The sequence below is a fragment of the Tursiops truncatus genome, chromosome 13 (assembly GCF_011762595.2).
Source record: "Tursiops truncatus isolate mTurTru1 chromosome 13, mTurTru1.mat.Y, whole genome shotgun sequence".
NCBI classification, from domain to species: Eukaryota; Metazoa; Chordata; class Mammalia; order Artiodactyla; family Delphinidae; genus Tursiops; species Tursiops truncatus.
In genome coordinates, this window is record NC_047046.1 from 26,879,595 (window position 1) to 26,906,633 (window position 27,039).

Consider the following 27,039-nt stretch of genomic DNA (forward strand, 5'->3'; position numbering starts at 1 on the left):
CAGAGTTGGTTTGCATCCACCTAAATCCACAGGTGCCCCCAGCTCTGACCTGGTGCTCCAGCCCCAAGGCCCCCAAGTGGTTGGACCTCTGGCCACCTCGGAGGCTCCCTTGGGCCCCAGCAGAGGGTGGGGTCCTAGACCCCAGGATCACCCCTCCTGGTTGAGGCCCACCTGTGCCCAAGACCAGCCACTGGCCAGGACTCCACCCCAGGCCTCAGGACCCAGCTAACCACCCAGGATCAAGCCCACTCCTCTTTGTGTGTAGAAAGGGGACGCATGTGGGAAAACAACCCTGGGGACTCGGAGCTGAAACCCTGCTGGACACAGCAGACACACACCGAGGGCCACCTCCGACACCCAGCAAACGATGGGAGCAGCTCACGGAGAGAGCTGAGCCTCGGAAGACAAGAGGTTCCTTTGTTGTTTTTTTTAATTTTTAATTTTTCTTACAAAAATTTAGATGTTTACCCATAGTCTTATTTTGGTTTTGTTTTTAATTGTTTTCATTAGTGTTTTTCTTGTTTTTAAGTCACAAACAGCAGGCACTGAACAGCAGTCCCCCACTGCTGCTGCCAAAGGTCAGTCCCAGAGGCGCTACTCAGGGGCCAGAGCCGAGCAGGGAAGGCGCTCCAGGCATCCGGGGGTGGGCGGGGCCCTCCAAAGCCTCTCTGTGGGTCGCCCCCCACTCAGGGCCCAGGGAAGCCCCTCCACCCTTGGGTTCAGACTCCCTTCACTGAGCCCCCTCCCTGCCTGGCTGCGGGGCCCCAGGGGCCCACCCCCACCCAGCTCCTCAGGGGCCCCGCCAGCCCCAAAGCAAAGCCAGGTGCCCGGCCCTGGGCCCCACCGGGCTCCCACTGGCACACAGCACCATATCAGTAAACTAACTCGCCTGGGAGTTAGAAGGGGGGAGCGAGGGCGGGAGGGCAGGCGTGTCCAGAACCCACAGCTCCAGGGAAAGAGGAGCTGCCTACCCCCGCCACCAGGGGCTCCCAGCTCCACGGCGGGGTCTGCGCAGGCCGCCTGGAGGTCCTTTCCCCGAGGTCCCTTCTTCCGAGATCCGACCCTAAGAGCAAACGGCTGGGCCCAGGCCCTGAGGAGGAAGAGGGGAAGGCTGAGCAGGCCTGGTAGCAGGGCGATGGACGCGTGGGTGAAGGCGGCAGCCTCGGGTGGTCCTCGGGGGGCCCTGTGCTAGGGGCATTGGAAGGTGTGGACCACCCCTGTTCTCACCCCGTGACCTCCAGGCCCTGATGGCACAGGGCCTGAGCCAGGCTGCAGGCCAGGGGGCCCCTCCCTCAGCCCCCAGCCTGGGCATCCCTCCGCTGGGCCTTCAGGCCTGCTGAGCTCGAGGTGGCCCTGCGGGGAGCGTGCGGAGAGTGGAGCAGGCAGGCAGGCAGACGGGATGGAGAGAAGGCCCCACCCAGAGGACGAACACCAGATGAGAACAAGAACGTACCAGGCATGCAAGCTAGACCCAGGAGTCAACAGGCTGAGGCTTAGCGTCCCCCACGGCGTCCACCAGCCTGACTGCGGGTCTGCTGGGCCCGGGAGGAGGAACCTTCCTGCCGGGGTCGGGCTGCAGGGCGGTGGGCAGGAGGGCGTTAGAGGCAGAACAGAGCAGGTTAGTCCGAGCTGGCGAGTTGGGTCTGGGCTGGTCAGCAGGGCAGGGTGAGAGCCGGGGTGCACGCGAGGAGAGGCCTGAGGGCCGGGGGAGCTGAACCAGCGGGGCTCGGAGAGGCAGGGTTGGCACAGAGCAGATGGCAGGGGCTGCCCTGGAGGCAAGACCATGCAAAGGAGGGTGCAGATGCGCCCTCTGTCCCGGGCCCCCTCCCTCCCAGTGGGTGCGAGTTTTTAACCACCTGCACCCACAGGCTGGCTCTGACGTGAGGTTCCCGAGGCAGAAGGGCCACACCCCGAACGGGTCTCCTAGCCCAACTACCCTGCAGGTGAGCCCCACCCCAGGCCCCAGACCAAACCTTGCCTGGGCCCCTCTCCAGGTGACCCCCGGACACACCACCTCCCTGGACACCTGCCCACAGCCACTCACTTTCAACGATTCCTTCTCAGAGGCCTCCCCTGCAGGGTCACTGCCTCGAGCCCTGCACTCCCTCCGGTCAACGGCGGAGTATCCATCTGTGGGATGGAGGCAGGAGAGGACTCTGAGGCAGGCACCAGGCATGGATCTCCCTCTCAGCCCAGGATGCATCTGGAGAGGGCCCCCACCTAGCCCGCTCTGAGCCAGGCCTTCTCACGGCCCCTCCCGTGCGGTGGACCTTGCAGCCTCTCCCCTGTTCCCCACCAGCAACTCAGAACCCTCCAGCTGCCCCCTCAGCTGCCAGACAGGACACCCTGGCTGGGCAGTGACCCCTCCCTGGCTGCCCCAACCCTCACCCCTGAGCACCCCTAAACCAAATCTTTTTTCCAACCACACCTCCTCGGAAGGTCCTCCCCACACAGACTATAAGCAGCCTGTACCTGCACCTGCCCTCACCTGGGCCAAGTGCCTCCATGGGGATCATGTCCCGGCTGCCTGGCTTCTCACCGTCTGCAAGGTACGAGCGGGTGGCTGGCTGGTTGCAGCGGTGGCAGGGGACCAGGGCTGGCCTCAGCCTGGTGCCAAGGTGAACACCACGGGTGGAGAGGATTGGGGAGGGGAAGGGAGGGGGCCATCTTCCTGGAGGAAGGTCGGCCTCCCTCTACCCCTCAGCAGGGTGGAAGGACACTCCTGAACCTCAGGATGGACCCCTGCCTCATACTCACCCAGGCTCTTGTCCACCAGCGGCAGTGTGCTATCGTCCAAGCCTCCGGGACTCGGTGGTGCCTTGGGGCCCTTGGCATTAGCAGAACCCGACTAGGGGGAGGAGGGCACATAACAGACGGGGTGGGTCGGGGTGCTCCCACGGGGTACCCAGCCTGGGCGAAGTGAGAGAGAAGGGCCGGGTGGGCCGAACCTGGAAGCGCGCCTTGGTCCAGCCGTCCCTCTGCAGAGCACCACGCAGCTCCTTGTAACTCCACACCGTCTGCAGCACGTGGGATGCGGCCTTCGCCTCGCGCACCGATTGGCTGCGGTCCGGGCTGGGGTCAGTGTCTGGCCAAGACGGCCCTGCTCTGGCCCCACCTAGGCCCCGCCCCGCCCACCTGGGGGCACCTCCTGCCCACCTAAGCCCCACCCACCCACCTGGAGGCGCCAAGTGCCACCAGCGCAGGCACGCCGCGGGCCTGCAGCAGCGAGCGCGCGTTGTCCAGGCTGTCAGACACGATCTCGTGGATGGTGTTGAGCACGGCCACCACTGTGTCCTCCTCCAGACAGGCCCCGGGCCGCGCAGGTGCCTGCGCGCTGCGCACATTTCGCACGAGCTCGGCCATGGCGTAGCTCCCTGCAGGCAGGGGCTGTAAGGACACTCCGGTGCCGGCAGGAGGGGGGCCGCGAGGAGCGGGTGGCCCGGGCCCCAGACCCCCGTCCCCGCCCTCACCGATGAGGTCCTTGTTGCGCCGGTCCAGCGAGAGGTTGCGCAGGGCGATGGCGACGGCGCGCACCACCTTGTCGGTCTCCGACTGCAGCAGCTCCACCAGCACCGGCAGCCCGCGCTCCTTGCGCACTGTGGCGCGGATGTACGTGGCCCACTGCGGCGGGGGTGCGAGGTGTGCTCAGTGCTGGCCGCGCCGCACACACCAGACGCTCGCCTACCTGAGCCCTGACCGCTCCTCCGGCTGGACTGTTCTTCTCCCCCGCCTGACAAAGCCCTCCCCCAGCAGCTCCCCCAGCATCTCCACCGGGAATGCTCCTGGGATTCCCTCGGCCTCCTCCCTGCCAGGCTTGGCCTCTCACCACCCAGTTGCCGGCACTGAGGTTCTGCAGGGCACCGGCTGCGGCCTCCAGAGTGTTGAAGTTCCGACTCTCCGTCAGGAGGGACAGGTAGAGACGCACTACCTCGGGCTGGTACAGCAGCTCGAAGCCTGCGCACGGAGCACCCGCAGCCCACAGTCACCCAGGCCGCCCCATCACCCCCTACCCCCTCCTCAGCCCTCCCAGGGAAGGGCGAGCTGTGGCCCAGGATGGCTGTGGCATCATCAGGAATGTTTAGCAGCAACATGTTCACCCCTTAGCCACCGAAGAGTAAAAAGCCTTCCCACTTCACAAGGCAATCAACCCAAGCTCTGAGGTAGCAGTGGGTTTAGGCGAGGTCATTCTTCCTTGACTCCACTGCCAAAGAAATGGGACCTGCCTGATGCTGGAGCTTCCGGGAGGCCTGGGGTGGGGAGGGAGGCAGTAACCACAGCTGCTCCCCTAGCAACAGGACTCAGACTCCCTAGCAACAGCCCCCCCACCCATATATAAGGCCCACCCTCCCTGTCAGAGCCACTCAACCACTCCTCGTCCCTCATCAATTGAGGCTCCAGCCTGGCAGCAGAGCCACCCCACAGTGCTCCAGAGAGGAGGGCGGAGCAGCCTTCCAAGTCTGCCCCCAGATTTAGGCTTCTGTGTCCCTGGACATTTCCTCCCCTCCCCCGCACGCCCCACGTGTCATCACTCCTTCTCCAGTTCTCATGTCCCATACTCCCTCCACTCCAGCCTCCTGTCCCCCAAATGCTCCAAGCACTTGCCCCTGCAGGGCATTTGCATGGGCTGGTCCCTCTGCCTGTGATGCTTCCCCCCAGACCTCCCACGGCTGCGCTGCTGCACCCTGCTCTTGGGCATCTGGGCTTGCAGGGCAGACCTCTCTCGCCCAGGCTGGATTCCCAGTGCACAGAGAAGTGCCACACAGAGTGGGGCTCCGATGGACACAGGGAGCGAGAAGCTTGAACCGCTCCCCCACGTGACCTGGGTGATCTTGCCCAGCCTCCCAACTGGATCTGACTGCACCTCGGGGCTCCAAAATCCCTAGGAGTGAACCCCGGCTCCTCGGCTGGCACAGGAGGCCCTGCCCAGCTAGCCCTCACTCCAGTCCCTGCCAGCCTCTCATGTGCTATGTGACCTGGCAAGTGCCTGGCTCCTCCCTGCCTCTGCGCCCACACCCTGCCTGAAATGACCTGTGGCACAGACCCTGATTCTGAGCCCTGAGCAGGTGCCCAGGGACTGCACAGTCCTCCGAGGAACCCCACACCTGTAGGCCTCAGTTTCCCCACGAGATCCCCAAGGCCCTTCAGCCGCTTGGTGGTACAAAGCTTAACTCCTGGACAGGCCTCGGCCTGGATTCCACCTCCCACTGCTCACCTTTGGCAGCCTCAGTCCGCTTGGGTAGGTCCAGAGTGTCAAAGTTCCGGTCCATCTCACCATCCCTCTTCCCTGGAACAGAAGGGCAGTGGGAGGTGAGGTGGACCCTGCAGGGTGCAAGTATGTGTCAGGAGGGGCGGGGACAGCACCCCCACATCCAAGACTGGGCACCAAGCGGCCTGGGAACAGAGCACTGCTCTGAGTCAGGCAGGCAGCTCTGCCCAAAGGGCAGTGGTGGCAGTTAGGCCTAGGGAGGTCCGAGCCCTGCCTGAGCTGCCAGGACTCATCCTCCATCGGGTGCTGGGAGCTGCACTGCAGATCCTCCCGATGGGCTCCTTGGGCCCACCATGTGTGTGAACTGAGGGGCCCAGGAGCCCAGGCTGGGGCAGGGAGGTGCAGACAGGGAAGCCAAGGGCTGGCAGGGACAGGACTTGCCTGGCTGCACAGTGAGGCGGGGCTGGAGCCAAGAATCCCACTCATGGGGAAACTGGCCCCTGTCTGGGGCCAGGACCCAGCCCTGGGCTCTGCTGGCCAGGAGACCCCCCACTCGCAGACCCCTGCAGCAGCCCCACCTAACACCCGTCAGCCTCGGCCTGCACACCTCCGTGAGAGCCAGCTCACCACCTCCCGGCTGCCCTCCCGCTCAGATGAGGAACCTTCCCCTTCCTGGAAGGCAGAGCTGAGTTCAGACAATCAGGGGCCTGCCCTACCCAGCCTCCTGGGGCATTTGCATGGTCCCTCCATCTGAGCCACACCTGGCCCATCCCATCAGGGGGGCAGACTCTGCTCCCCAGTGCCCCTGGGAATGGACATGCCCAGGCCCTATCCACCCTCGGCTCTGAGGTTACAGAGGGACAGCCCCTCGGCCTCCCAACCAGCCCCAGGCTGACATTCCTGCAGTTGTCATGTCCACACAGTTGCCATGGAGATGGCTGCCTAGAGAAGGAACTGGGATCAGGACTTCCCAAGGATGAAAGGTCCTGCAGTTGTCATGGAGATGGCTGCCTGAGCAATGGGGGCGGGGAGGGGTCCCTGGTGCCCACTGCACCCGCCAGGCCTGCACGGCAGGACAAACAGGGACTTACCTTCATGGAACCACTCTTCTGGGCGGCCGGAGGAAGCACAGGAGAGAGGAGAGGAGGCTGAGCGGGCAGCACCCCGATTCCCTCCCAGGAAATGTAGGGCAGAGGGACGGGGACTCTCACCCCGATTACTTTTGGGGGCTGAGTGCCCACAAGTGGGACGGGGATCAGAAAAGGCCAACGCAGTGGGGCAGGTGAAGGCAGTGTACAGACCCCTGGCAGCTGCACCCGAGGTAGGGACGGCGTGAGGCAGGTGGGGTGCTGCCCCCTGGGCTCCCCAGGGTCCTCGGGTGTCCTGCCAATGCCAGGAGGCGGCGCTGTCCTCGGCACTTCCAAACTTGGGCCCCCAAGCCCTTCCTGGAGCTGAGGGCCTGGGTCCGGGCACCAGGGGGAACCACTGCACAGGTGGTCCTGGGCACCCTCCTTGGCTCCCTGAATGTGTCCCTGGTGGGTGTGGAGGGCCTTCGGCTTGGCAGGGTCGGGGGTCCTAGAGCAGTACCCCAGTCCCACCCACACACCTTTGGCCTTCTTGCCACCAAAGCAGCCGGCGTCCTCCCTCCTCCGGCGCTGGGCACCCATGGCACTGCCCGGGGGCCTGGGCTCGGCCTCCTGGTACCTGTCAGCCCCCGGCACCTCCTTGTGCACGTGGTAGGAGAGGTTCCGCACGATGCACACGCAGTTCTCCACTGACTGCAGGGAGAGGGGGCTAGGGTACCGCTGGGGGGCACGGGACACTGACCGCTCCCCCAGGGAAGGTGCCACAGCTCGTGAGTGCAGAAGGGACCGGGTGTAGGATGGGGAGGCCTGGGTTAGGGGCCCACTCGGGCGAAACCCAGGGAGGGGCTGAGGAAGGAGGGGGGAGCACCTACCACACGCGGGACCTGGTCCAGGGCTTCAGGGCACACCTGCTGCCCTGCACCACACACCCGTCCCCTGTGCCGCCTGGATAGTCCAGGGCTCCTGCTCCGTTCCCCGACCCTTCATGGGAGGCTGCGATACTGACCCTGCCTGGGGCCTGCCAGGGCCTCCCTGCCTACCTTGTTGTCTGTGTCCTTCCTGCCCACGGCTGACTGCAGGGCGTGCAGGAGTGCGTCCACCAGCCCCTCACATTCACGGAGTCGCCGCCGGGCCTCTGCACCATCTGAGCTCACATTCCTGTGTGGCCAAGAGCAAGCCCTGTGACCCCAGCTCCAGCTCCGGGGTCTCATCTTATCTGCAGAACGTGCTCTGTGCCATGCCGTTAGGGCTGCTAGCAGATGACAAGAGGTTAGCAGTGAAGGTGAAGAAGCAATGGCCTGACTGCTGAGACCCCAGGAGGGGGCACTGGCCTGGCATCTGTGTGGGGTGGGGGGTCCCCTGACTCCCAGCTGAACTGCAAAGGGACAGAAGTGGATCCAGACGCCTGAATCTGTGCAGTTCAGGGCTCCACCCTGTGCTAAGGACCCCAGAGGGCCATGGGGGCATATCCTGATGGACAGGCAGGACCGAGGGGACGCAGGACTGCCTGTGGGGTCTCTGCAGGGCCTCCAAGGGTGGTGGGGGGAGGGCAGGGGTCACAAAGAGGTGGGATGAGGCCTCTGAGACAGACTGGAGAGGAGGATCCTAGCTCCCCTTCCCTGGGTGTCACAGGGATGGGTCGAAGCTGGGCAGGGATGGAGCAGGGGTACATGGGAGGGTGGCAGACATCCAGAGGCTGCCTGTGGGGGTGAGTACAGCCCCATCAGGCACATTCTCGGGACTCGGGCAGAAACTGTGACCTGGCTCTGACGCCGAGGCCTGGGTGGCTAGCTGTCTTCCATGTTATCTGGGACACAGGGACGTGGCTATTCCTAGGACAGCTGTCCCCAGGTGTGCATGCAGGCTCTGGTGCTTGGCTCCTGCCTCCTTGGGTGGGAACAGCCCTGGGAGGCTTCGAGGGGCACCTGAGCAAGGCCCCACGCACACCTCAAGCAGCCTGATGTGTTCTTGAAGACAGTCGTCCACTCAGCATCCCGTGGCTTGGAGTCTTCGTTGGGCTCTGGCTCCCAGCCCGAGTGTGGCACAATGACCTCATGGGTCAGCGTCTGCAGGCCGTGGTCAATGATGACCATCTTCAGGGGTTCGTAGGACGACAGGTTCCAGAGTGTGCCTGCAGGGTGCCATCGACCCGCCAGTGCTGACCACAGGCACTGTCCCCACAGGACCAGCTCAGGACCCACCCCGCCCTCTTCGGGCCCCAGCTCACGCCGGAAGACAGGAGTGACAAAAGCCACAAGAGGCCCTGGGTGCTGCTCTGGTGTGGGTGAGATGCACACGCCACACCGAGAGGGGGCTCCCCGGGGCAGGGAAGGAGCCCCCTAGAGGCCAGGACACATAGGAGGGGCTGGCAGGGAGCCTGGAGCTGGCATGTGCCTTCTTTTCCCCACCCCTTCCCAGCCACCCAGGCAGGTGGGACTATGCTCCTGGGGCCACGCCAAGAGGGGATCATCACATGACCCTGACCAGCCATGGTCCCCACCACTGCCCTGCTGGGGGGGCCAGAGAGGCAGGACCCAGAGTAGTCATGGTGGGGACATGGGAGCTGGCGGGGAGGGGGCCAGTGCCAGCCCCACCTGTGGCGGCCAAGTCCAGCGGTAGAGACCTGACACAGTGCCTAAGCCTGACTCCCGACTGAACCGCGACGCAGACGGCCGGGCGCCTCACCTGTGACGAGCTCGCGGACCTCGCTGTCCCGGGCAGCCCGCAGCAGGCGCACCAGGGCAGGCACACCGCCGCAGTCCCGGATGGCGGCCTTATTGTCAGCATCCCTGCCATACGAGAGGTTCCGCAGTGCCCCACAGGCCCGGCGCCGCACCTCTGCCCGCGGGTGGTCCAGCAGGGCCACAAGCAGCGGCAGCCCCCGCAGCTGCCGCACGCGGCGCTTGACACCCTCGTTCTCAAAGCACAGGTGCTGCAGGTAGGCGGCCGCGTTGGCCTTCACGGGGTCCACGGGGTGCCGCAGCATGGCCAGCACCTCGGGCAGCTCGGGGTCCCGCCAGCGCGGCTCCTTGCGGGCACTGTCCACCGAGGGTGAGCGCCGCACTGCCCGGTCCAGGCTGCCCAGGCTGCCATGTTCCGGCTGGGCCAGGGGCGCCGTCGTGGCTGGGAAGGGGGGCCGCTCCTCCATCAGCTCACCGCCATCGTCCGCCACGTCCTCGTAGGCCCTGTGCAGGTGAGCACGGTGCATGACCGTCTTCTCGCGGCTGCTGGCTGGCCTTGCCCCCAAGCGGCCCCATCACACATTCTCCGGGGGACCATGAACCCATGGGGCAGGGCTGAGCCTAGAGCATCGTCGGTGCTGAGGATCATACCCGACCCAGCAAGAACTAACTCACAGCCAGTGACAGAGCCAAACCCCAGCCAATGTCATCAGAACTTGTATCCCTCCCAGATGGGAGCTCACTCACTCCCATCACCAGGCAGTTTCCCTGACTCCCAGCTAAATGTGTGTCTACGAAACATCTGTCTGTGACTGGGGTCCCACCTCCCCATGAGGCCATGTCTGGCTAGTGCACCCCTTGCACATAGCCAGCCTGGTAGGACCATCTGAGGGGCCTCAGGCCACCAGTTCTCCAGGGCACAAGATGTCAAACCCACTTCCTAGGTGAGGGATTGGGGCTGGGGGTGGGCGAGTGTCTCGCCTGTGGCCACAAAGCGTAATCCAGACCCAGGCAGTGGTCATGTTCCCACCTGACAGACAGAGAAGCTGAGGGCAGGGGAGACAGAACCAAAGGCTGCAGAGGGAAGGGAAGGACCGAGGGCCTGGGTTCTGGGTGCTCCTGTGATGGGGAAGGGGCTGGGGCCCAAGCTCAGAAAAATGCCCTGGGTCCCTTGGGCTTGTGTCTTCCGGGCCATCTGGCTGGAGCAGGGGCAGCAGGCATGGGCGCGTCACCAGATTCTCTTGCTCCAGACCCACAGGGAGGATGCCCAGTGCAATCCCACAGCCCAGAGCCCGCCCTTGCTGCTGTCCCTGAGAAGAGCCAAGGCCAATTCAAACTAACGTGTGCGTTATTAACACAGCACTGCAGCGAGACTACCCGTGTGGTACTCTGCAAGGAGTGGAAGGAAGGCTTCCCGGAGGCAGTGACAGCGCATGGGGGCTCACCTGGTGCGCAGGCCCCGCCCACAGTCTGGCCTCCTCCGTGCAGCTGTGCCACAGTCAGCCTCCAGCTCCGGGCCCCCCTCGTCCTCAGCAGCCAGGCTGCGAGTGTCGTCCTCCAAGCCATACGGCTCTGCCTGGAACCGCTCGGGCTGGGAGCGGCCGGCTGGTGGCCCAGGCTCAGGGCCCGCGGGGAAGGCCTCCCGGCGGCTGGGCAGCGTGAAGCAGCCATCACCAGGGCCTGGGCCCAGGGGGCCTCCGCGCGGAGGCCGCACACCCAGCCCGCGGGACAGGCTGCCATAGCTGGGGACGTCGCGGGGCTCGTCAGGAAAGCCGCCTCCGCTGCCAAGGCAGGTGCGGGAGAGAGTGGCCGCCGGGCCACCCCCGCGCAGCAGGAAGTGTCGGTCCAGGGGGCCATCGGTGAAGGGGCCCAGTGGGTGGCCACCGTCCAGCAGGGGGAGGCCATCAGGGCCCACGGGCACCTGGCGCACTGTTCGAGTGGTCACCGTCTTGACTGTCTTGGTGACCTGGTGGGTGAGGGGGCAGCCTGTGGGCTGGCAGCCTGAAAGGCCAGGGTGGCCTCAGCCCTCCACCTGAATAATGGGTGGCCTGCAGGAGGCCAGGGCGAGGTGTACCTTGGTCTCAGTGCGACGAGTGGTGCCATCTTCCGATGTGACGATGGACACATGGGAGGTGGGGGTGCCAGGGTCCTCCTCCACCGTCACTGTCTCCTCCAGCACCTCAGGCGCCTCCGGCATCATGGCCAAAGAGGCCTGGCTGCCCGGGCTCTGCTCCTGGGCAAGGGGGCAGGTGTTGGTGGGAGGACCCCGTGCTCAGCAGCCCTGGGGCAAGGAAGCTCGTGCTGGCCTGGACGCCAGGAGGGCCTTCTTCCCCTGCCCCAGGGCCTGTCTCAGCCCCGGCTGGTGAGGACAGCAGCACATTCTTGCCTCTGAAAGCTGAGGGGCTGGTCCCCACCCCAGGTCCTCCTCGGGCTGATCTAGTGGATAAGGCCCTGGGCCCAGCGGCGCAGTCTTGGGCAGCCCTGTCTGAGCTGTAAGCCCAGCTGCCACAGCTCCTGGAGGCCCAAGCACCCACAGGACGCTCTCCTGACGTCACTCATCACCCCTGCCTGTGCCCTCCCTAAAGGATGGCTCTTTCCTGTGCCTCCTCCCTGCCCACCCCAGAAACCTTGGGTGCAGGGGGTGGCAATTTCAGCATTGTTCACCGACTCCCTGTGGCCACACCGAGGCTCCCACCATCCCCAAGGCCAGCTAGACACCCTCGCAGGACAGAAATACCCAACTCCCAGAATGCCCTGCGCACTCAGAACACCAAAATACCCTTGCCCCTTCCGGCCCAGATACTCTTGGGGTGCTGAGTGGGCAGGGCCTGGCCCTACCTCACTCGGGCCAGTGGCTGGTACCCCTCACTGAGGCCCTGGGTGTCATATCAGAGAGCCCAGAGAGGGTGGATTCAGGCCAATGTGGGCCCAGCTGATCCTTGATGGGAACCCTGGTGTCCCCTCCCCCACACACCCCCGGGTCTCCCCAGCCTTGGCCCTCAGCTCTCAGCCCCCCTTGCCAACATCCCCACAGGCAAGATGGTGCTGGAGAGAGGCTCTTCTAAAGCCCACAGGCCTACTGGCCAGATTCACCAGTGGGGAAACTGAGGCTCAGAGAGGACAGGCCAGCCCACAGCACAGCTGGGCTGGACCCCTGCTATGCTGAGTGGCATGGGGACCCCAGGCCTCTGACCACCTGGGTCCCCCCCCACCATGCCAACATCCCAGGATCAGCGTCTGGCCAGGACGGGTAGGAGCTGAAACCCAAGCTGCAGTGGGCGGGCACGGGGGAGCACATTCCCGGGCAGCCAGGGCCGGGTCAGCAGGAGGACAGGTCCTGCTCCAGGGCCCAGGCCCGTGCCTTGTGGGATGGGTCCCCGCCTGGGCCCCAGGCCCCTGAAGCCTGCACAGACAGGGAGCTGAGGCCCAGGAAAGGCCAGCAGCTCAACCTGCATCTGCCTGGCACCAGAGCCCTGCTCTGCTCCCGTCCCCGGGCCCAGGAGCATGCAAGGCAAGGTGCCCAGGGCTGCCCTCGGGGCCTACCTCCCGAGGGCCTCGGGTGTGAAGTCTCCCCAGGTTGGGGTCCTGTCCTAAAGGAATGCATGTCCCCCCAAATACACACAGTGCTAAGGTTCTGGGCCCCTGCAGCCTCTTCAGGGGTCCCAGAAGCCTGCACCAACCTGCTGGGAGCATCCCTCAGGCTCTGGTGACAGAGGAAGAGGTCACAGAATGTGCCCCCTCCCCCAGAAGCAGGGCTTCGGAGGACAATATGTGATTTTATGAAAAAGAGAAACTGAGGCCTGACAGAGGAGAAAGGACTACCCAGAACTGCACAAACTGCTAACGGGGGATTTCAGGCATCCACAGGGAAGGGCTTTCAGTCACATGTCACCCCTCTGGGGCGACAGCCTTGGCTGCCGCCTTCTCAGTCCTAGAATGCAAGTAGTATGCCTGTCGGGGACCTGGCCAGGAAGGAAGGATGCTGTTCCTTGGGAAAGAGAAGTAAACTGAGGCCTGGGGTGGGGACACGCTGGTATGCGGCTGGGCAGGGTGGCCTGGCTCTTCTCTGAGGGCACTGGGGAGCTGGGGCGGTTCTGGAGCATAGGTTCAGGGACAGCATGCCCCTGCTGGGGCCTCGGCCGCCCCATCTGCACTTGGCAACTGTGGGAGCAAAAGTGTGGCTGGCAGTGAGCTCTCTGCTCAGCCGGGGAAGCGGGGGAGCAGCAAGGCCCCATGGCTACAAAGCACAGGGAACAGGGAGTGCAGGGAGCAGGACTGACAGGAGGAGACCAGGTTGTCCAGGACACTGCCAGGAGTACGAACCCCATAGTAGGTATGCATACATTTGCATACATTTAACCCTCTCCGAGAAGAGCCACTACCCCCTGGCCAGGCTTGGGCTGCTAGAGGGTGGCACAGGGGGTGCACATCTTGGACCTCAGTGCCAGGGGGGCCTGGCTGCTGCTTCTCACTCCAGCCTGCAGACACAATGCAGAATTGGGGGGAAGAGGGGATGGGGGTCCAGGAGAGCCAGGGGCCCAACAAGGCCTGGCAACCCTGCAGCATCAGCTACCAACACCCAGCCCGGGCAGCCCGGCAGCGGGATCCCAAGGCCCCAAGAGCCCTGACTGGCAAATGACCTCAGGGAGCTAAAAATGGTGATGACTTCACCCCGGTGGGCAGGGAGGCGGGAGCGTGAGTCAGCCGGCGATCACAGGGAGGCCCGGCCCCCGTTACACACGCCTGGGCACACACATGCAGAAAGGGACCTGGACACACATGTGCACGAACACCCATCCCAGCTCCCCGGCCCAGGCACGTCAGTTCACAGGCTCTCCCGACAGCACCCAGCACCGACATCCCCTCCTGCCTTCTACCTGCGTGTCCAGACTTCCTCAACCACCTATGCAGCATCTACCATGGGAGTCTCAGAGCCGGCAGGTGGGGGATCCAAGGCCTAGGGTAGAAGGAGCCCAAGGTCGACCCCTGCCTTGGGCCTCTGAAATGTCTTTGGGGTGAGAACATGGGGTCACAGACTGACTGACCAGGACACAGTCAGCTCTCAACAGAGGTTGCTGACCAGGCTGCCTGGATCCTCGTCTGGCCTCAAGGCCCTGCTCTAGGGCCCCATGTCCCATGGCCACCTACCCAGGCTGGCCCACCTCAGGAACCCCCAGCCCTGCAGTCCCAGATTTCCCTCATACCCTAGACATGAACAACACCTGCAGCCTCCCCCACACCCCAAATTCCGCCAAGTCCTGTCAACTGCCTTACCCTCCCTCTGCCCTGGCACCATCCTTGCCTCTCTCGCTGGGATGACTGTCCAGCCTCCCATCAGCTCTCCCCAGGGCCCAAATCTGTCCCATGGTCCTCCCATCCATGGTCCACTTGGTCCAGGGGCCCTGGGTCTGGACCAGCAAGGGGCTGCTGTACACTTCTGGAGTTTCCCATGAGCTCCTGTGAACTTGTGGGAGGGGCCGAGCCCAGGACTCCAAGCAGGGGCGGGAGTGACCAGTATCCCAGAAAGGTGGACCCAACCACTGCTCTCAAGAGGGTCTCCAGAGGCCCAGAGCTGGAGGGCTCTGGCCCTGTCACACACCTGGGCTCAGCTTTCTTGTATGAAAACAAGAAGGACCCGGGGTGTCCAGGCCACAGGACAGGTGGGATAGTGCCAGTCCTGACTTTGTGACCAGCTCTAAGGTGTGTGAGGCTCAGAAAACTGAGACATGGGACAAGACACAGAGGGGCCACCCCTGGGCAAAAGCCCACAGCAGCCTCTGGGGGCGCATGTGGGAATGGCGGAAGGAGGGGACAGAGGAAACAAGCCAAGTCACCACTGGTGGGGAGCTGGACTGGGGTCCCAGAGGCACGGATCCACCTGCAATGTCTGCCCTTGAGAGATGAGCACCCATGGTCTGGATCACGAAGAACAAGATGTGGGGTGGTTGTCCCACCCTGTCCACAGCCCCACCAGCACACGCAAGGGATAGATTAAGGTGGGATCCCACCCCTGGCTCCCACAACCCCCTGTCGAGGCTCTCAGAGAGCACGAGACGGCTGCTGCTGGATGAATGAACCGAGGGGTGGAGGAATACCAGCCCCCCATCCAGAGTGGCCATCCTGGATGAAGTCCAGGCCAAGCCAGGCAAGCATCTCCCACCAGGGAGCAAGTCCTTGGCCATTACAGACGTCCTCTCCCTTGGTGCCCACAGTGGCGAACCCAGCCCTGGCTGACCGGGAGCTCCCCGCTCCACAGCAGCAGTCCACCTGCAAGGGCGCAGGCCCAGGATGAATGGCCAAGAGGCCAAGGGGCAGTAGGTGCCCAGCAGACTGGGGGAGCAAGCTTGTGGGCGACGGCAAGGTAGGCCATCACCCACCCTAGCTTTCCCAAGCCCAGCCCACACCCATCAGGCACACAGTGGCCCCACATTCCCCCAGCTCCCCTGAACTGGCCTCTCCATCTCTGGGGCAGGCAAGCACCTAGCTGTCCAGGTGAGCCGGTGTGTAGGAGACCTACCTCTTGCTCCTCCACTCTGCCTCAGTTTCCCCGCCTGTTAGGGGACCCCGCCCCTCTGAGCAAGAGTGCAGGCTGCCCGCGAGCCTTCCCCCATGCTGGTGCTGGGAGGAAGCCCCCCTCCGCCTCCGCACGTGGGCAGGGCAGTCCCCCAGCCCTCTCCCCACGTGCGCTGCCGCGGCAGACCCGGCTTGCATTAAAGCTCCGAAGCTCCTGCGCGGCCCCCAGAGCCGGGGCCCTGTGAATTTGGGGGAGGCCTAGTCGCGCCGCCCTCTCCAGATTCGGCCTCCCACCTGCGCAGAGGGTCTGCTCGGGAAGGCCCTGCCCACCACCCCGTCCCAGGCACCTGTCCCGGGCGCTGGCCCGGGTGCGCCCGCTCCCACCCCTCCACCCGCTCCCCGCACCCCCGGTGGCGCGCTCACTTCGCCGCCCCGCCCGGCCCCGGCCCGGGGGCGCAGACAATAGCCACCTCCGGCCGGCGGCTCCACGAACAAAAGCGGGTCCTCCCGGAGGGCCGGCGCCCCGCCCTCCGCCACCGGCCCCTGGGACAGTGCCCCCGCCCGGGACCAAGTTCCCTCCAACCTGTCTGAGTTCGGCCGGCATCGGGCCGGGCGCGGGGGACGCGAGCCGGCGGTGGCGGCGGCTGGACTGGGTTCAGCTGCGGTGCCTCGGCCGCTCAGCTCCGGTTAGGCGGACTCGCTCCCCGCGGGGCCGACCTGGCTAGGCGCGACCAGCGGCCAATCGGGAGGGGCGGGACGGTGAGGCGAGCAGCCAATCGGGAGGGGCCAAGCTGGGGCGGGGTGGATAGCAGCCAATCAGCTGGGGTCTCACCCGGGAGGGGCGGGGCGGCGGGAGGCCAATTGGGCGGGGCAAAGCCCCGCCCCGACCGGCGCGGAGCGGGTCTTGCCTGCAGCCTTGGGCCGGGGTCGCCCTCTGCCCCTGCGATCAGGTCAGTCAGGGCTTCCCCACCCCCGTACCGCGGAGGTAGCATTTTCCCGCCGAGTCCTCCTTCCCAGGCCTCGGTTTACCCCCAGTAAAAGAGCCCACAGCCCAACCCCTGCAGTTGAGGAAACAGTTCTGGCAATGCAGGGGCCAGTGTGGCTAAGGCATCCTGCAAGACCACCCTCCTGGCACAAGCTGCCCATCCCGGCTGCGACTCAGTTTCCCCTAGCTGTGAAATGGTGGCCTATAAGAGTATTGACGGCGATGTCGCTCAGGTTTCCTAGATCTGGCTCCAGGCTCTTGCCAACCCTCCAGCACCTCCCCAGTAAGCGTCCCCACAGAGCTCAACCCGGGCCTGCACTGACCCACTTTCTCTTGCGTTCTCCCCATCAAGTCACAGAGGCCCAGGGGTCCCCCATCCTCTGAGAGGTGTCAGAGCAGATCAAAGGGAGGGGAGGGAGCACAACTCTTGGGTGACCCTGGGCGAAAGCTTGTGGGGCCCAGCTGGCCTCAGATCCTCTCCCTTCCATGTCTTTGACCTATTGGGAACTGGTAGCTAGAGGGGACGGTTAATCAGGGCTTCTCCTACTATGGTGCACTCCCCACCCCCAGCAGCCTGGCATGGAGGTGCAGCCACCCTGGGGGTCTGGCTTGGCCAAAGGGAAGCGTAGACACAGGGAAGGGTCTGGGCTGGGGCCCTCTCGGGTCATACCCCGCAAACGCAAGCCAACGGCTCTCACACCAAGAACAAGAGACTTATGCTCTGGATTGAACAGAGCTGGGCCGGCCCACAAAGGTTCAGCAGGCTGGGCAAGAGAGGGGGCCTTAGCCTTGGCTTTCTGCTTCCCACCTGCTTCTCCCCAGACCCCACTCCTCTTCTAGGACACTCCATGCACATAGGCCATGCAACCAGCATGCTCAAGCACTCTGGGTGTCCACTGCATGTTCCTCTGAGTCTCAGTTTCCCTTGAGTTGTCCTTACCACTGGACCCCCTGTAACTTCCGTCCGTGGAGCTACCTGGGGCAGGAGCAGAAGACTGTACCGCTGCCCTGAGAGAACTTGGCCTGGATGCTTACATGTGAGTCATTTCTGTCTTCTCCCAAATTTCACCATCTGTTACTGCCCTAGCCTCATCCCCCTCTTGGCCCAGCCCAAAGTTGGCCAGGTCCCTAAAGGTGTCCCCTGCCTCCACACACACACACACATTGCTTGAGGGTCAGTCCTGCTCCAGCCAGCCTGCTCCAGGTGTCTGGAGGAGGCGACCCTTTCTGCTAGAGGATGAAGGGCAGGCAGCCAGCACTGTGGAGCAGCACCCCGAGACTCTCGACTCCCCAGCCCCAGCTACCTGCCTTGCCACCAGCCTCCAAGCTGCACAGATCCAGGCTCTGACACCGAGGACCAGGTCCAGGCAGCCGTGGCTCACAGGTGGGTCACTAGGCACCTCCTGCTGAGATGGGTCTGGGAAGCAGGTTTGGCATGGAGGCTGCCAGGCCTGGCCCGCTGGATGTGGCTGCCTCCCCATCAGCCCCGCTAGTCCAGCCACAGCCCTGGGAACACACTCTCTCTGATCTCAGCCTGAGAAACCATCTCCTCCCAAGAGAGAAAACCAAGGGCAGGTCTTGGAGGGCCTTGGGTGGGGAGGGGTAGTGGGCGAGGAGGGTGGTGGCCTGATCTTCAGGCTGCAGCCCTCAGGAGGCCAGGGCAGCTCCAGGCTATGGGAATGTCTTCCCACAGGGGCGTTGACCCTCAGCAGCACCCTCTGGGCTGGAAGCCAGAGCCCTTTCCGGCCTGGGAGGGCTGGAAAGAGGGCCTGGAGCCTAAAGAGTGGCCTTGGGGTCATGGGCTGCCACTGTCCCTGTGTGGCTCAGCGGGCTGTTCTGCTCCCCAAATTTGGGGGTGCAGGCCTCACCCTTTGGAGTGCCTGGGGTCCAGGGGGCCACAGGGGTGGCCCTCATACGTAGCCCCACCTGGCCTCAGTTCCAGCCTCCCATGAACTGGCTGTGCGGCCACGTCAGCACCAGCTGGCTTGGAAAGACAGCTACCCAGTGTGTATGGGCCCACTGAAGATGCGCCTTCAGCTCTGACTGTGGACCATGCTGGGCCGTGCGTATGGATCACCCACTGGTAGATGAGGACATCAAGGCTTGGGGGCAGTTACTGGCCAGGTCCGCCAGCTTGACACAGACCACTGCTTCTGAGCCCCAAACGCCCAGGCTAGATGAAGCTAGCGCACTGGGCCAGTCTCCACCAAGACCCGTAACCCCCTCCTTTTCTCTCCAGCCACAGAGGTCCAGGCCGCCCCAAGCCGCCAGCACATATGTGCCGGGGCCCCACAGCCAGCAGCCCGTCCGGCTCCCTGGAGCTCTGCCCGTGCCCTGCCCTGCATCTCAGTCAATCACAGGAACTGCAACAATCACAGCAAACTCCCTCCTCCCCCACCAGCACCCCAGGAGCCAGGCGCTATTGCCCCATCTGAAGGTTCGGTACTGGGGCACAGCTCGTGTCGGGAGGACCCCACGAGGCCTCCTGACCTCACTGTACATCCCAACTTCAGAGTTCTCAGGGCCTGGCCAAGAGCAGACTGGGCTCTACACCTCCTGGGGCTGAGCAGGGGCAATGGCCAGTCACCTGCTGGGCTGCAGGCAGAGCCTCAGCCCTGCTCAAGCCTCCCCCAGGGCTGACCCACTGACTGATGCAGGCAACGAAGGCAGAGAGACTCCATGGAAGCAAAACCCTCAGTGTCACCAGGCTGACTGCTGAGCCGCCCAGAACAGACCCTGCCCAGCTGTCCGGGCCCTGAGGGCTCACACAAGTGGAAAGTGCTGTTCTGAGGGTTGGGCTGTGTTCTGCCCATTTGTCACATGATGCCCTGCATACCCAAGGGGGTTGGAATCCCACTTTCTTTCCCTCCCCAGAGGCCCCAGGTCGTGCAATAAGCCACTGCATGCTGGCTTGTGGTCCACCTATAGGCCCCTTGATTTTTTCCCCACTTGGCCATTTTCACCCTTCCTGAGTCCCTGGGCTGTTACCTGCAGGACAAGCTGTTGCCAGGCCATCGACAAGGGCTGCCCACTGCCCACGCCACTGCTGCCCATGCCAGGCTGCTGGGCACGCTCCAGCTGCAGGGCAACATGGCGCCGTTCCTGCTCCAATGCCCGTGTCAGCCGCTCGAAGCGGGCCTCCTGCTCCTTCACTGAGGCCAGGATGCTGGCAGCCGAGTGCACGTTGCAGTCCTCCATGACCAGGATGCTGGCTGACTGCAGGCAAAGCAGAGCGAGTCAGGGTGGGGCCAGGGCGGGGGAATGGAGAGGCCGTCGTGGGCCCCCTGCCCACCCCACTCACAGATCACATGACTCACTCCCAGACCACAGCATCCAGCTCTCTGGAGAGAAGCCACATTGATTAAATTCTAAATTAAAAGCCATTAATCCAAGGCTGGCCGGAAGCAGCCGGCTCCCTCCCTGTGGTGTGTGGGGCTCTGACCCGGGCTCCCTGCTTCCTGCCAGGCCCAGCAGAACCTCGGACCATGGGTGTCCCAGAGCCTGCTGGGGAGGGAAGGGAAGGGGAGGGAAGGGAAGGAAAGAAAGAGCTGGTGTGACCAGCTCTCAGACCTCCCAGGCCCTCTGCTGTCCAAAGCACATGCCAGTTCACCCCACCCTCATGGCACCAGCACAGGCCCATCTCACTGAGGTGGGCGCTGGGGCCCAGAGAGGGTGGGGGACCTGTCTGTAGCCACACAGCTCGCACGGCAGAGCTGGCACACTAGTTGGCAGGGAGTGAGAAGTTGCTCCGCAGCCACTGGGTGCCTGGCCACCTAGGCAGGTGCGGGGATGACGCGGGCCTGCAGACCAGTGGTCCCACCTTCACTCCCAGCCACGCTGGGAGCAAGGGCGGTGTCTACCCCATGCATACAGCCTGGCTGAGATTCCGTGTCCAGAAGTGGCCCATGTGCCTGACGCCTGACCCCGAAGGAGGCTGAGGGCAGGGGCCTGGGCGCCTGAGGCCCAGCGTCTGGAGAGAGTCAGGCCTGCCCGGGCCCCAGCCCAGCGCTGCCCCTGTGGGCCCCCGGGGAGCGGGTGGGGGCAGTGGGAGCTTGGCAGCTGCAAAGACGAGCCAGAGCCAGCGCTTTTCCTTACCAGTTGCTCCCTGGCTGACCAGCATGTTTGCTTTTTGTGGGCAAAGAGCAGCAGAAGTATGTGTGCTCAGACCCAGGCTCTTGGCACGGCAGCGGGTGGGGCGCAGGCCACGCGGGGGCTCCATGTGCAGCACAAAGCCTGACCCAGGCCAGCCCGCCAAGGCCATACCAACATGGGGCCTGGGCATGGCTGGCAGTACCCCTGAAGGGTCAGCTCTGCTGCTCATGGGCCCCCGGGGAACCGGCTGCAAGGACAGAGCCCTGGAAAGGAAGGGTCAGCGCAGGGCTTGGCCATACCAGTGCCAGCTGGGCCAGGGGTGCGGGTGCACTTCAAGGTGAAAGGACAGCACAGAGACTCCCTCAGCACCTGCAACAGCTGGGGAAATCAAGGCCCATCGAGGGAAGAGACCAGCGTGGGTCCAGGGCTGGGCTCCACTTCCCCAGCACCTGTCACACAAATGAAACAGCAACGAACTGAATTCCTGCTGGGAGAGGTGGTGGTCAGCATGGCGGTGGTGGGCTGGCTGCAGACCCACGTGCTAACATGGAAGGCAAAATATGCATGAATTTTTAAGATGGACCATGAGACTTCAAAGATGCTTTACCCAGCTGATTCTGGGTAGAGGTCGGCTCCAGACTTGCTTCCTCTGCTGTCCCGGGAGGCCTGGGGGCCGCCAGGGAAGTGCCATGTGCGGGACCTCAATGACCCTCACTCTCCTCTCTGGCCAATGCCTTCCCAGCCTCTGTTCCCCTGCGAGGGCCCCACACTGCCTGCTGGGCAGGCCCCTCCCGCCCCTGCCCAGACCAAGCCACCAGCTTCCTGAGTCCTCGGTGGAGGCCGCTCCTCACCACGCTTGCCCGTCACCCATGGGGTGGATTTAGGAAGAGGACAGGGACACATGTGCCATGCAGACACAGGCAGCCTGTCCTGGGGCACGTGTCCAGGCCTAGGCACCCCAGGAGTGGCCCCAGGTGGGTGGATGTTGGGTGGATGGAGGGATAGAAGGGCAGGAGACCGGGTGGAAAGGGATACAGATGAACAGTGAGGGGACGTATGGAGGCTGCCAGGAGGGGGCTGCATGGGAGGGTGGGTGGGTACGGAGGCAGCAGGGTGGGGGGAGAATGGGAGGCGGGCAGGAGGAATGAGTGGACGGGTAGTTGGGTGGATGAATGGGTGAGCAAGGGTGAGGCTGAGAAACACTCCTGGGAAGGGGCCCCCAAACCCGCTGGGGCACCACTGTGACCAGCGCCCGCTCCCCCATGAGGGTGCAGGCACACGGAGGAACTGAGGAGATGCCCACCCTCCCCCGAAACCATGCCCACACTCAGCGTCTTCCTGCTAAATCAGCCGCTCCTCCTCAGAAGGAGTCCAGCCAAACCCTGCTCCAGAAATTATGGGGACAGAGTCCAATCTGGGTTGAGGAATTAGAGGAATTTCCTACGGGTCAGGCTGGCAGGAGGCCTGGGCTCCAGTGCTGACCCCTCGCCGGCCATTTGTTGGTACACTGCCCACTGCCCCAACCTTCACAAGGGGAGGGAGGGGACTGGCTACGGGTGGAGCCTCCTTTCACACTCCTGGCCCCACCCACTTGATGGGGAGGAAAGTAGGCAGCAGGGGTGCTGAAGGCCACCCACCTGGGAATGCACGGTGTCCCCCCCATGCTCCCAGCACTGTTCAGGCCTTGCAAGTGCCCATCTTTACCCTACCGCCCCTGCTGTGGTTGGATGGTGCCCACAGCCACGGGGACAGCTTCTGGCCAAGCCCACGAGGACGGGCACTGTGCCACGGCCAGGACCACAGGGTCACCCGTAGTTGGTGTAATGCGGGAGTCGCAGGGTGGGGGGGGGCTTGGATGGGAAGAGTCCGTTCTTGACCTTAAAGCAGTGGAAGGAACTGCCAAGGAAAAAGGACCAGCTTGCCTTTGTGAGAATGAAACATTTCTAAACATCCAGAAAGAGTGCCACGTGCTGTGGTTGTGGCTTGCTTTTCAAGTGTAGCGAGCGTTTCAGACAGACAACAAGTGGGACTGTACATGTAGACACGGCTCCACTGCTGCGGAAGATGCGTGGGCACGTGGGGACACGTCACACTACTCTCCACTGTTGTGTTTGCAATTTTCCATGATGTGGGAAGTAGGAGAAAACGACAAAGAAAACGAAAATACTGTCAATGTACTGGGATCGTCTTCACAACATCCAGTAGAAAAGTGATATCCTTCATCTATACGGTGATTATATAAGTCAGTAGGAAAAACCGAACCCCAACTTGAGGTGGGAAAAGGTCATCAAAAAGGCATGTGGCCCAGAGATGAGGTGCGAAGGATGAGTGTGGAAATGGTCACGCGCGCGCGCGCGCGCACACACACACATATACACACGCACTGGAAAGAGGGCGTGTTGGCTGCAGCGGTGCTCTGGGTGGAGGGCTCCTGGCCCACAGGTTGCAGCAGGTCCGAAGTTCTGCACGTACCCATGTTCTAAGAGCTACTGCCTTCGCGAGAGGCAAGTAAGAAATGGGAAAGCAGGTGCCCCTCCCCCACCCCAGCAGGCCAGGCAAGTGAGCGCGAGGCCAGGGAACTCTCCCCAGGGGCTTGGGCGTTGCCGCCCGCCACCTGAGGGAAGCAGCTAGGTTTTCAGGGAGCTGGGAGAACTGTAACAGAATTCAGCCTGGAAACTGGGTTTCCCTAGCAGAGGAGGTGACCCTATCGCCACCTGGACCCGACACCATGGAGGTGGGAGGTGGACAGAGATGGCCCCTCAGTGACCTCCTCCTGCCCCCAAACCGTCCCTGTGGACACCCAGCAGCACCCACTGACCACACAGAGTACAACTACTCTGTGCAGGGGGAACGGTCTGGGCGGTTCTTCCCAAGGGGCTCTTGCCCTGCACTGATGGGGCGCCCTGGGCTAAGGGAGAGCCAGGTCCCTGGCAGCACTGGTCAGCCCCAGGGCAGGAGCCGCTGGACTGGTGGTCCAGGAGGACCAGGGGCTATGGGGAGGCTGATGCAGGAGGCTCGGAGCCAGGTCAAGGCAGGGACACTTCTAGGAGCCCACGGAGCCCGAGGTCTTGGGAGCTAAGGGCCTGGGGCCGGGCCCAGGGCCAGGGCTGGGAAACGGCCAGGTAACTACAGGCTGGACATGGCAGAGGAGGCCTCGCCCTGGCAGGAGGGTGGGCCAGGTGTAGGTGAGCATCCAGCTGCTGCCCCTCCTCAGTGGGGGGGTTGAGCCACAGGGAGCCCCCACCAGAGGCCCCCAAAGGGTCTCAGGCTGAGATTCCTGCCAGGGCAGGTCACAGACACTTGCTCCAAGTCTCCGGGTTCCCTGCCTCTCTGGGTGGACCTGTGGGATGGCAATGGACAGCAGTCCCCCAGCCCTAGGCTGCCCCTCCTGCACCTGACCCAGATTCCAGCTGCAGCTGCAGCCAGAGGGCAATGCCTGACAGGCTCCAAGTGTGGGGTCTGGGCAGCGAGGACCCACCTCCTCCACAGTCTCTACAGCAGCAGCCAGGCCAGGGGCACCCCAAGGGCAGGGCAGGGAGGGCTGGGGCTGGTGGTCCCTCTGCCTACACCAGCAGCCTACCCACTCCAGCCTGGCCACAATAGGGGAGCCCGGGCATAAGGCTGGGGAACCCCAAGGTGCCCCACTGTGTGGGGTGGGCTGGCCTGTTGCCTCCATACCTCCCCCTAGGGTCCCTTTGGGAGGTGGCTCCCCCAACCCCCCATTCCATCTCAGGGAGAGCAGAGCAGCGAGGGGGCAGTTCTGAGGGCCCAGGCTCAGAGCCCCACCCCACCGTGCTCTGGGGTGGGCACAGGAGCCAAGGCGTTCCTGAGGCGGAGCCTGAGGCTCACAGCCAGGCTGGGACCAAACCCGACGGATCCAACTGGCACCGGGGCCTGGGAGCCCAGCTCCTACCCAGGGGCCAAGGGGTCCATGAGACCCCGAGGACCACCCCCCCACCGAAGGCACAGGTGGGGCAGCTGTCCGGTCAGGCTGAGGGCCGGTGGCCTGTGTGCACCAGTGCCGTCTGCCTGGAACACCCTTTCTCCCTCAAGACGCTGGACCCCTTCTTCCCAGGCCCCCTCTGTCACCATGGTAACACCCAAGCTTCTCTGAGGGACAGAGCCTCTTTGTGGTGGCACAAAGCCCCTTTGAGGGGCAGTGGGGGTTCAGCCCCTGGGAGCCTGTGGCCAGTAAGTCTCTGGGGGGCAAGACGTGGCTCGTCAGCCCAGCCCCCACCAAGGTTGCAGAGCCAAGAAAGATGAAGCAGGAGAGCCTGGTGGTTAGGGGCTGAGACACCCACCCCAGCACCACCTGCCCAGCTGCCCACGGAAGGGTCTCTGGGATGAGCCCCAGGGCCCCAGGAGAGGCTCTCTGTGGGGGTCTGAGGACTTCCCACGGCCTTTCCGCCATTTGACAAGAAACATGCTCTCCCTGGATAAGTGGAAGAGGCACTGGCAGTGGGGAAACTCCCTGCCAGATGGGAAACCAGACTCAGGACTGGGTGGGAAGCAGGCACAGGGAGCCCTCAGGAGGCAAGCGGGTCAGATGGCGCGGCCTGGCATCAGGCCTGCTGAGGGGCTGCCCATGTATCCGGGCCTGCCTTGCCCTGCTGCAGGGCCCCCCATCTTCGCCTGCCTGCCCTGGGGGAAAACAGCCAGCCAGCTGGGTGGCCTGGGGTAGCCTTGCTGCAGCCAGGACCTCAGGACAGGTTTGGGCAAGAAGGAACCTCGCTGTGGCTGGGCTCACTCCAGGGGTTGGGAGATGGGACCCTGAGGGCAATGTGGGTCCAGGGCACAGTGACAGGGACCGAACGCAGAGCTCCCTGCCCCCACCGCAGAGTGTTGCCCTATCTGTGCCCCGGCCCCGCAGTCAGGGAGGCTCACCGCAGCCATGGAGCCCCTCCCCGTCCCAGTCTGCGGGCCCATGCCACCCTGGCCACTGCTGACCAGGCACGTTGCAGTGCCCTCACATGCTGGGCGCCCTGCCGGGCAGCCCTCCCCAAGTGACCTCAATGTGACCCACTGCGGCTTTGCTAACTAAGCCCCCAGGCTGGGGGTCACAGCCCCCGGGTGGCAGCACGAGGCACAGCAGGCCCCAGGAGAGATCTGCCTCTTTGTGGGCAGATCCACGCAGGGCCCGGGGGTGGGGGGCTGCCAAGGGGCCAACCCTGACATGGCAGTGCCCCTCGTGGTCAGCAGATGAGATACCCCTGCACCCCACGGAGGCCCCGTCTCACGCCCCCACACCCCGCCCGCCTGCCTCCCCGCCAGCATTCCTGCAAGCTGCTGACACTTCTGGGCACTGGGACGGGCCTGCACAGACTATCGTCAGCAATACCAGGTCCACCTCCCCACAGAGCCCAGCCTGGGCCTTCGCCATCCAGGAAGATGGGGCCTGGGGCTCAGCTTCCAGAAGGAGGTTCCCTGGGAAGTGTGAGAGTGAGAAACTGGTCCCTTGTTCCCTCATCGGGAGCAACACCGGGGTCCAGCAGGGAGACTCCAGGCCCTGCAGGCACAGTACCCACAGCCCAGGGGGTGACAGGTGTCAGGAAGACCCTCCAGCTGCCAAGGGTAGAGGCAGGGCAGCTGTGGCCACCTGGCCCTGGATGGATCAAAGGGGAGTGCAGGGAAGAGACCAGAGCATGCCCTGTGGAGGGAGGTTCCATCGTTGCTCCTGAGCCACAGCATCAAAGAGCCAGGTCCCCTCTGGTCTGCCCTTGCCCAGGGTCCTGTGTGGCCTCCAGCACTGGCTCCTCCCAGGGCCCCTGGGAACTCCCATTCTCTCCCAGAAGCTGAGCTGGATGCCAGTCTCTCTGCTCCAGAACCCCTCACCTGCCTGGGAGCCAACTCAGTGCTCCTGAAGCCCGGGAGTGCCCATGGCACACAGGTCCAGACACCACCAGCCTCCATCAGACAGCAAAGTCCTGCCTTTTATATGCAAATGATGACCCAGTGGAACTGGGCAGGGGGCTTCACCCCACCCCTACCCAGTGCAGACTCTGGGCCCCACAGTGTCCCTGCCTGGCTCCCCACCCCCCCACACCACATACCATGACAGCCTGCTGGGAATCGGACTTGTCTGTGTGCCCTGCCCCCGCCAGGACGCAGAACACTGCAACTGGTATGCTGACAATTTGGGGACCTCCTTAAATCCACCCGCAGGCTCACGCATGCAGCCACCCACAAAGTCATGCACACACACCCCCAGAGGCACCCAGGCTGCCCTGTGGGGCCTCACCTGCCCCAGAAAATGGATGGTAGGTGACCTGACACTCCTGACAGGTCCTTGTGCTGGGGGAGGTAGGACTCAGGCTCCTGGGGGTCAGCGTTCTGGGCAGACTGCATTCCTGTCCTGAACACCTGGCAAGGCTGCCCCCGCCAAGACCTGTGAGGCCGGGCCTGCCCTGGCTCCACAGCCTGAAGGTGCCCAGCCTCAGTCCACACCAAAGTGTCTCTGTGACAGGAGTGGGGACCACG

At 64.0% G+C, this 27,039-nt stretch overlaps 1 protein-coding gene and 1 long non-coding RNA gene across 10 annotated transcripts in view; one reads left to right on the forward strand and one right to left on the reverse strand.

Annotated features, from left to right (window-relative positions):
* Window positions 1–412: 412 nt before the first annotated feature.
* ARVCF (ARVCF delta catenin family member) overlaps window positions 413–27,039 on the reverse strand; it is a 36,097-nt gene continuing 9,470 nt past the window's right edge. The window contains exons 1-18 of one of the 7 annotated variants that reach the window (XM_073790434.1): window positions 19,459–19,668; window positions 11,047–11,205; window positions 10,418–10,938; window positions 8,977–9,476; window positions 8,239–8,422; window positions 7,332–7,449; window positions 6,813–6,984; window positions 6,298–6,315; window positions 5,213–5,284; window positions 3,827–3,954; window positions 3,471–3,621; window positions 3,176–3,374; window positions 2,949–3,060; window positions 2,758–2,848; window positions 2,489–2,542; window positions 2,045–2,130; window positions 1,454–1,573; window positions 413–1,090 (exon numbers count right to left, since the gene is read on the reverse strand). In XM_073790434.1, the coding sequence (XP_073646535.1) occupies window positions 1,466–1,573; window positions 2,045–2,130; window positions 2,489–2,542; window positions 2,758–2,848; window positions 2,949–3,060; window positions 3,176–3,374; window positions 3,471–3,621; window positions 3,827–3,954; window positions 5,213–5,284; window positions 6,298–6,315; window positions 6,813–6,984; window positions 7,332–7,449; window positions 8,239–8,422; window positions 8,977–9,476; window positions 10,418–10,938; window positions 11,047–11,205; window positions 19,459–19,668 (2,883 nt within the window). In that variant the 3' untranslated portion in view covers window positions 413–1,090; window positions 1,454–1,465. Of the gene's footprint in view, window positions 1,091–1,453; window positions 1,574–2,044; window positions 2,131–2,488; window positions 2,543–2,757; window positions 2,849–2,948; window positions 3,061–3,175; window positions 3,375–3,470; window positions 3,622–3,826; window positions 3,955–5,212; window positions 5,285–6,297; window positions 6,316–6,812; window positions 6,985–7,331; window positions 7,450–8,238; window positions 8,423–8,976; window positions 9,477–10,417; window positions 10,939–11,046; window positions 11,206–16,068; window positions 16,207–19,458; window positions 19,669–27,039 lie in introns of those variants that run through there. The other 6 variants (XM_033837470.2, XM_073790436.1, XM_033837468.2 and 3 more) reach the window with 6 other exon arrangements.
* LOC117307676 (uncharacterized) lies at window positions 1,085–19,466 on the forward strand. Of its 3 annotated transcripts, XR_012325287.1 has the most exons (6): window positions 1,085–1,456; window positions 1,869–1,943; window positions 2,440–3,077; window positions 3,754–7,560; window positions 8,475–17,854; window positions 18,710–19,466. It is a non-coding gene; the product is annotated as an uncharacterized lncRNA (long non-coding RNA). The 3 variants fall into 3 exon arrangements; XR_012325286.1 differs by having other exon boundaries at window positions 1,085–1,943; XR_012325285.1 differs by having other exon boundaries at window positions 1,869–3,077.